The 9326-nt window shown below is 41.2% G+C and overlaps 1 protein-coding gene across 1 annotated transcript in view; it reads left to right on the top strand.

The window, feature by feature from the left end:
• Nucleotides 1–442: 442 nt before the first annotated feature.
• Nucleotides 443–9326, top strand: part of LOC133424893 (prostaglandin F2 receptor negative regulator-like) — a 99177-nt gene continuing 90293 nt past the window's right edge. Inside the window, 1 exon segment of the mRNA XM_061715462.1 lies at nt 443–770. Coding sequence (XP_061571446.1) covers nt 725–770 — 46 coding nt within the window. The 5' untranslated portion in view covers nt 443–724.

Below are 9326 nucleotides of genomic sequence, written 5' to 3'. Positions count from 1 at the left end.
TTTTTACCAGTAGTTCGCTCCGTCCACGGCGGGTTTTGATCTCCGAAAACAGCTGATCCGTCCAACAGCTGATGAATTATCACAATATTCTAATTTTCTGAGACAGTCCTGTAAACTCTGCGCAGGATGAATCCATCACATCATCACTGTAGGATACGTGACGTGTAATAAAGACTAAAGGCTGATTTATGGTTCCGCGTTACATCAACGCAGACCTACGCCGCGTCGCTGCGTACCCTACGCTGTACCCTACGGCGTAGGCTCTGCGTCGATTTAACGCAGAAGCATAATCCAGCCTTTAACGCCTGCAGCAGGATGGAGGTCTGTCTCCACCTGGGACCTCCCCGTTTCCTCCACTCCTCCTCCAGACCGACACCTAACTTCCGGCCGGTATCTCTCTCCCTCTCCCTCTCTCTCCCTCTCAATCAGCCTCTCCCTCTCAGTCAGTGAATTTCTGCAACTGGTTCCCACACCAGCACATGCATTAACGCTCCGGCCGTGCCAGTGTTGCTGCGTGGAAACAACTCTCCCCCCGGGACTACATTCGGGACCAGGTTGCAGCTCGGGTCGGGCTGCACGGAGCCCGGACTTTTATTATTGGATTGCCCCACAGCGGCGGGAGAGGACTGGATTTACGGATTTACCCCCAACCCCGGACAAAAGGGACCAGATTGGGGATTTAAAGAGGGGGGGAAACCCACCAGAGTGGACTAACAGAGGAGACATGGATCATCTTCTCCTCACACTCGCCTTTGGTCTTTTAATTCTCGGTAAGGGACGTATCCCTGCATGATTGATTACTAATTAACTCCGATGGATGGCATTCTGCTAGAATGGGGCGAAACCCCCGTTTTCAAATCTGCCGATTTAATATTTTCGTATTGACTCGTAGACACACACGCCGTGTAAAAGATCACTAAAGAGATTTTTAGAATCATTTACGTCCACTAGATAATTCGGCCTAAACTAAATAGTCATACCTCATTAATTTTTGAGGCATTTTTTAACTTTTCCCCACTGGTGCGGCGTGCTATCCCCTTCAATCCGCGGTGGGTTTTAATGATGGAAGTCGTTGACTTCATGAGTGAAATGATTCAAAAAGTTGCTATTTTAGTGTTTTATCGGTATCAGGTTGTAGGTTTTATAACGCCGAGTTGAAGATTGGGTCCAAAATACTGAAATACATTTGCTTCTCAAGTCTCAGAGTTGGCTGTCTGTGATTGCGATTAAAGAATATGAAAATGTCAAGTCAGTGAATGGAATTAGGTACGGTAATCAATCCCGGGGAGGGCAAGATGTCACATATTCCCCCTTAATTTAACTGCCCAAACGAAACTGAAAGGTTAATATACCACTGTGAGACTGTTTTTCTTACATTTTCACTATCCTTTATCACATCTACAAATGTCTTTAGATTTACTTATTAATTTGAAATGAGTAATGTCTTTGGTTTGCTTTGATAACTATTAAGTCACGTGACTGACTTTTTATTCTTTAAAATTGAGAGATTGAGATTAAAAGTGCCTAACTTCCAAGAAAATGACATGCCTCCATGAAATATCTCACATTTGTATATTCTTTCAGTGTTATCTTTTTTTTGTTTTTATATTTTTGTTGTCTTAGTCAAGATTATTGCACTTCCCTTGAGACCAGTTTGGTCCTATGACTCAGTTTTGAATCGAAATGGCCTGGCCCTCATGATTAATGTTTGAGACCAGTAGTTAATCCGGTTTTTCCCACTTTGACGCAGCAGGGCTTGTCTACCGCCCTACCTGAGCCCTGAACATGCCATATGTTTATGTGCACAACAGCGAGTCCTACAGGGGCCTCCCCTGTGTTCCGGGGACTTGGCTCAAATTAGTGCAGTGCAAGATGATCAAATGTCACCAGCACCCATGCGGTGTGTATTCCTGTAGGCGTATGTGTGTATCTAATGGTACAGATGGGAAAGTAGCTATTTTCTGCAAATAATATCCCTTAACTCAGTCCAACTGTCACGCTCCATATAAAACAGAAACCGTGTTCTATATGTATTTCTGGTTGCACACTGAGACTGCAGACAGTGCTGACCCAGTCTGAGCCCCGACATGGCCCCTGCTGCGTCTCATGTCTGCGGTGGCTAGCACATCACTCACACACCATCAGACTCGAAAGAGGAAGAAACATCTTGGTTAGACGTATTTACTTATTTAGCTTTAATGTTACCACCGGACTGTTCTGTTCCAGGAACAGGCAATTTTACAATAAAATTTGAATGCATCACTAGAGGCATAAACTCATGCATGCTTTCATTTTCAGCAAGGCTTGGAATGCTTTCTCTGTCCTGAAAAGTAAAGGAACACATACTGTATATTGCATCATGTCATAATGGGGTAAAGTAGGAAGCGTTGGAGGAAACAAGTGGAAACATTTTGACTGACTCTTATTGATAAACAGGAAAAAATGCAAAAACATACCTCGTTAAGCTTCAATGAGCTTCTGATGGAAGAGCATCCATCAACGACTAAAAGTCTAAACTAGTTTTACTTGATTGTTGGGAAAAGTGCAATGATATGCTCAGATTAGGGCTGGGCGATATGGACCAAAAGTCATATCTCAATATTTTCTAGCTGAATGGCGATACTCGATATATATCGATATTTTTTATGTGACATAATTGGGGTTTCCCCCAAAGCATTATAGCATAGCATCTCTGTTAGCTTCATTTTTTTCTGAGGCAAACCCTTAAAAAAACAGTCAGTTTTAATAAAACAAAGCCTCGTGCCAAATGTCACACAGGTACCTTTTAGGGCTGTTCGATTTTGCCCAAAAATAAAATCTCGATTTTTTTTCTCTCAAAATCCGATATTCGATTACGATTATTTTGTGAATTGACAAAAGGCAAAGAAATGATTTCAAATATGCTGTTTTTTTATTGAACATTTGCCCCAAAATGAATGAATAAAGTGCAAAACTCTGTAAAATAAGTTGAAAAAAAGTTTTAAAAAATATAATAAAATATAAAGTTTTATCTCTGAAAAAAAAATCAGCAAATCAGCACTTGTAAACATACAGTAAGTTATATTTCCAATTTAAAAAAAAAAAAAAAAAAAAAGGAAGTGAAAAATCGATTTTACGAGTTTCACGTTTTAACATCGTTCTAATTACATAATCGCGATTACGATTTAAAATCGATTAATCGAACAGCCCTAGTACCTTTATTAACAGAGGTCTGCACAATATCAAAATGTATAAAACAAATGAAATAAAAATAAACTGCCTGCATATATAGAATAAAATTGCTTCTTGAATAAAATAAAACAAATTTCCCTTTCCTGCATAACAATTAAATTAAAATACACTGTGCAATTAATACAATGTAGACAGTAACAGGCAGACTTTTCCACTGAAGTTGACAGTTGTGCAAATAACAAAACATTTGTGCAAATCTCAAATAAAACATTCAAGTCAATTTGTCACAAAATAAGCTATATCAAAATCATAAAAAAAAGCTATATCGATATAAACGATATTGTCTCGTACCATATCGCGTTTGAAAATATATCAATATATATTAAAATCTCGATATATGGTCTAGTTCAGATCCACATTGACTATGCATCCAGAAGATGCTTTGCACATGCTGAGTAATAAATCAGTAAAGACTTCCCCCTCCCTGGCCATCTCCTTAAACTCTTCTGGGGAATACCAAGACGTTCCCCAGCCATACTCTCATTTTGGGTCTCGCCTGGGCCTCTGGACCTGCCAGAAACCCCTCCCGAGGGAGGCGTCCAGGAGGCATCCGTACCAGATTGAATTGTCACTTAATAATGCTTTGGGAGGAGAGTATGTGCCCAAATGGCCCCTGGTAGACATGTTGTTGGCAGCAGCTGCCCCTGGTTGGGTCTCCCACCCACACTGGTCCTGGAGGATGAGTCAGATCATCAATCCTGATGGATTGCCATGAAAAGGAAAACTGTGAAGAGAAAACAATGTCCTGAGCCTGGTTTGGATTAGGATCTTCACGCATGGGGCCCAGCTGGGTTTAGCCCAGCAGATGATGTGGGTCTACCCTCCGGTGATGGGTGGTCCTCACCCAAACCTCCGTCGCTGAAACACACTCAGTTCTGCAGGTGGTTTTATTTTCCATAAATTCCTCAGTTGAACATCAAGCCTCGTTGCCGTATCCAAACTGAACTGAAACAGAACCTGGAAACCCTCAGATCTCACATCTGATCACATCTGTAAAAAATAGTGATGTGACATGTTGATGATGATTTGAATTGACTTCATGTCTAAAAAAAAAACTTTTAACTTCAGGGCAGAAGTTTAAGGGATTGTGTGCTGTAGATGCAGTGGTGCGGAAAGTCCTGCAGCCTGACGTTTCAGTACAGTGTGTGGTTCGGTGTTTGTTTGACATAGCCCACCAAGAGTTTTACGATTTTCTTTCACTGTCAGAATCGCACTGTGGCCTGCTGGTTTCTCTGGAGACCAATATGTCAAACAGAAGCAGCTTTGCTTTATCTCGTCTGAAGCTAAAGACGACATAAATAATTGCTCGCTTCTGACAGAAATGGAAAACTGAAACATTCAGTAGGTTATTTCATTGTCTTGTTATTTACGAGGCAGGAAAAAAAGCCCACATTCAGCAGATCCACACAAGTGGGTCAAAGACGTATAAGGCCTCATTTGGGGCGACCGTAATTTATCTCAAAATGAATAGATTTCCATAACAAAATGTATATTTTAATAAGTATTAGTAATTAAATTAACTTTTCAAGAAAGATAGACACATGTTTCCTTTCACTTTTTTAAAAACATTTTTTTTTCTTCCTCATTTTTTTTATCCCGTTTTTTCCCCCATTTTTACCACCCCGTGCTCCTACCTAAGTGACAGTCCTGGGCATTGCCATCCTCTACCAACCAGAAAAAACCATTAAAAACCATTTTTAAATACATTCTATCCATAATGGCAGTGTCACCCTCTTACTTACTCTAAAATTCATAAAACTGATTTAAAATGTGTACAAGGTGTATCCACTTATGCATGCTATACCAATAATTCATATTTGAACCAAAACTGATAGACATTCAATTTTGAATTTGATACAGAATTGCCATTTGTTGGTTACCCCACATGACAGGTGGTCACCCCACATGATGCTTTCAAGTTTAATCAAATATAACAGGCTAACAGTTAGCTATATGATCTAAGCTAGCTACTTCTCACCACATATCACTAACAAATTTACCTTCAAAATCTAGATTTGCAAATAAAACGAATTATTTACAGTTTTAGGGTGGTCACCCCACATGATATCAAAATGTGACGTATACACTGCAGCAGTTAGAAAGAGGATTTATTTGTAAGGGAGAGAGAGACTACTGACCTGCAGGTTGTCTCTCTGGGACCCTCATAGAGTAACTGGCTGATGCAACATCCTCTTTGAGATGATTGTCAATATAAAAGTCCCTCAATTGTATTTTTTTCATGGTCACCCCAGATGATAATTCAGACAATGAACATATTCGGACAAGATTAGTTTGTGTATTATGATTGAAATGTGTGTACAAATGTTCCATAACTTTGTCAATAAATCTAAAACAAGTTTGAAAGTATGCCCAATAGGGCAAGCATTATTTTTAAATTGTTTTAATGTGATTTAAAACCAGTTGTCCAAACAGAAGTCAAGGCCGGACGGTCACCCCACATGATGTATTCACACTTCAGATGGCAGAAAATGACCAATAACCAACATGTTTAAATAAAATAAGAGTGGGCACATGTAGAAGGAACGTATTAGACATACATGTTATATTTTTTATTCATTTTTATGTTTATTATTAGGTAAAAAGTTCCATCGGACAGAAAAAGTAAGCGTCACGTCTTTGACCCAAATAACATCAGGGCCGGCTGCCAAAAAACTCAAGTATTGATGGGCCGTACGAGTGCAAGGGTTGTCTACGGGGCTCGTTTTATCACCTAAACTGATTTAGTTCCAGGTCTAAAGGTATTGAGAGGTAAAGAAGAGGAAATGTGCTCCTTCTCACTGCTCCTGGTTTCATTAATGCAAGTCTTCTAAGGCTGAAGAATTATCTGGTTTTGCAATTAAAAAATCAGATATTTCACTGAACAATTGAGGACGACATTAAGTTTTAATTTCCGAGGGCTGCTTAAAAACACATGCGTGTAATCCAAACCATTTAAATGTTTGATTCAGTTCACAGTGAGATATTTAGATAACGGGAAAGTCCTCCACTAATCTGGATTTCTCTCATTAGAAGAAACATAATGGGAGTTTTTTCTCCCTGGCAAGTCCTCGTTTCTGCGCATAGTCAGAGTAGCTGTTATTTCTAGCACTTGCTCCCAAGCTGATCAGACATCTGCTATAACACAACACATTTTTTTTCTTGGACTTTGAAAGAATTAGTGTGATCAGATCTGCTCAAGTTCATTAATGTCTTGCTCCAGAAGAAAACTGATAGCAGTTCCACGTACATGGAACTCCCTGACCAACCGGCTGGAATAGCCCAAGACAAATGTGGGTTTGAACTAGGAATGGGCGATATTTTACTGTTCACGATAAACCGTCAAAAAATTCCTCACGATAAGAATTTGTCATCTCGCGGTAAAAACGATAAATTCCCCTTGATGACGTTTTTGTGTAAAGCTGATTTATGGTTCTGCGTTAAATCCACGCACAACGGGAAGGAAGGAAGGAAGGAAGGAAGGAAGGAAGGAAGGAAGGAAGGAAGGAAGGAAGGAAGGAAGGAAGGAAGGAAGGAAGGAAGGAAGGAAGGAAGGAAGGAAGGAAGGAAGGAAGGAAGGAAGGAAGGAAGGAAGGAAGGAAGGAAGGAAGGAAGGAAGGAAGGAAGGAAGGAAGGAAGGAAGGAGAGAGCAGAAGGAAGGAAGGAGGGAAGGAAGGAAATGAGCCAGGAAGGAAGGAAAGGGGAGAAGGAAGGGAGAACACAAGGGAAGGAAGGAAGGAAGGAAGGAAGGAAGGGAGAACACAAGGAAAGGAGGAAGGAAGGGAGAAAAGAGGAAGGGAAGAAGGAAGGAGAGAGCAGAAGGAAGGAGGAAGGAAGGAAGGAAGGAAGGAAGGAAGGAAGGAAGGAAGGAAGGAAGGAAGGAGAGAGCAGAAGGAAGGAAGGAGGGAAGGAAGGAAATGAGCCAGGAAGGAAGGAAAGGGGAGAAGGAAGGGAGAACACAAGGGAAGGAAGGAAGGAAGGAAGGAAGGAAGGAAGGGAGAACACAAGGAAAGGAGGAAGGAAGGGAGAAAAGAGGAAGGGAAGAAGGAAGGAGAGAGCAGAAGGAAGGAGGAAGGAAGGAAGGAAGGAAGGAAGGAAGGAAGGAAGGAAGGAAGGAAGGAAGGAAGGAAGGAAGGAAGGAAGGAAGGAAGGAAGGAAGGAAGGAAGGAAGGAAGGAAGGAAGGAAGGAAATGAGCCAGGAAGGAAGGAAAGGGGAGAAGGAAGGGAGAACACAAGGGAAGGAAGGAAGGAAGGAAGGAAGGAAGGAAGGAAGGAAGGAAGGAAGGGAGAACACAAGGAAAGGAGGAAGGAAGGGAGAAAAGAGGAAGGGAAGAAGGAAGGAGAGAGCAGAAGGAAGGAGGAAGGAAGGAAGGAAGGAGGAAGGAAGGAAGGAAGGAAGGAAGGAAGGAAGGAAGAAAAGAGGAAGGGAAGAAGGAAGGAGAGAGCAGGAGGAAAGAAGGAAGGAAGGGAAGGAAGGAAGGAAGGAAGGAAGGAAGGAAGGAAGGAAGGAAGGAAGGAAGGAAGGAAGGAAAGAGGAAGGGAAGAAGGAAGGAGAGAGCAGAAGGAAGGAAGGAGGGAAGGAAGGAAATGAGCCAGGAAGGAAGGAAAGGGGAGAAGGAAGGGAGAACACGAGGGAAGGAGGGAAGGAAGGAAGGAAGGAAGGAAGGAAGGAAGGGGGAGAAGGAAGGGAGAACACAAGGAAAGGAGGAAGGAAGGGAGAAAAGAGGAAGGGAAGAAGGAAGGAGAGAGCAGAAGGAAGGAAGGAAGGAAGGAAGGAAGGAAGGAAGGAAGGAAGGAAGGAAGGAAGGAAGGAAGGAAGGAAGGAAGGAAGGAAGGAAGGAAGGAAGGAAGGAAGGAAGGAAGGAAGGAAGGAAGGAAGGATAAATTCCAGTTGATGGCGTTTTTGTGTAACAAACATGGCAGATCTGAGAGCTAGATATATTTATAGTTACAAAGGTGGAGTTGAATTGGTATTTTTTTTTAGCGTTAAATTGGTATTTTTTTTTAGCGTTATCGGGATAAATGCCAGAAATTATCGTGATACATTTTTTAGTCCATACCGCCCATCCCTAGTTTGAACCCTCAAAATCAGATTAGATGATGGCATCAAAGGTGATGGATGGAGAAGGAAAAGCATAAAGATCTCCTTCCATATCCAGAAAAAAACTGGGAAAGTCTGGGAACTGATTTGGGTGTGGAAGCATCTGATTCCAGAAACCTGCATACGTAATGGTCCACCACTTCCACCTTTGGGGAAAGTGCGGTTTAGATTTTGGCACTTTTGGTGCCGTCATTTACGTCAATACCTCCCTCAAGTTAGGACCTGCCCCGCTCGTGGCTCTAGGTTTCTGTCAAGCATGTTGCAACAGTCGTCCATGTGAGCTTCCATCAGGAAACCTCATCAGTGAGGCATGTGAGCCTGGTACTCTATCAGTCTGTTCAGCGTTTGGGTTTCGGTGACGTGATGCAGCGGTTCCCAACCTTTTTTCCTTGGAGCCCCCCCTACTTGTGTCTAAGAACAGCCGGGCCCCTGACCCGTACGTACTGGCAGCAAAATAGTAAAGTTATTAGTTACAAACCTTTAATTGAAAAAAATGAACATTAATTATGTTTTTTTGATACATTTCTCTTTGGTTTACCCTGTACTTTGTTTTTCTCACCTTCCCTTTGTGTCACCAATGTATAAAATATGCACAAAAAATAATTGTAAGGACATAAAAATATTTCTGAAAAATGTCTCCTTTTAATATGAGAGCAACAATTTTGAAAATTTTTTCTTTAACAACCTGTCGGAGTAGTAGTATATTTAATGTTGAATAATGATATAATAATATATTTTTAAGTTTTTATCCTGATAAATAACTTACGTATTTTAAAATGACCAAAATATATTTCTAAGTGGGTTTATACAGACTTGTATTACTGTATTCCATTAGGTGTTTTATTATGATTTTTTTTAAATTTATTTAACATGTGTAAATATAATTTTAACAACTGCATATCCTCAAAGCAGATAAAGTTTTGCACCCCACCATTGATCTCTGGCGCCCCCCCAGGGGGGCCCGGACCCCAGGTTGGGAGAAACTGACGTGATGGAC

This window comes from Cololabis saira, chromosome 24 (assembly GCF_033807715.1).
Source record: "Cololabis saira isolate AMF1-May2022 chromosome 24, fColSai1.1, whole genome shotgun sequence".
Lineage (NCBI taxonomy): Eukaryota > Metazoa > Chordata > Actinopteri > Beloniformes > Belonidae > Cololabis > Cololabis saira.
This window is presented reverse-complemented; position numbering and strand designations above follow the sequence as displayed.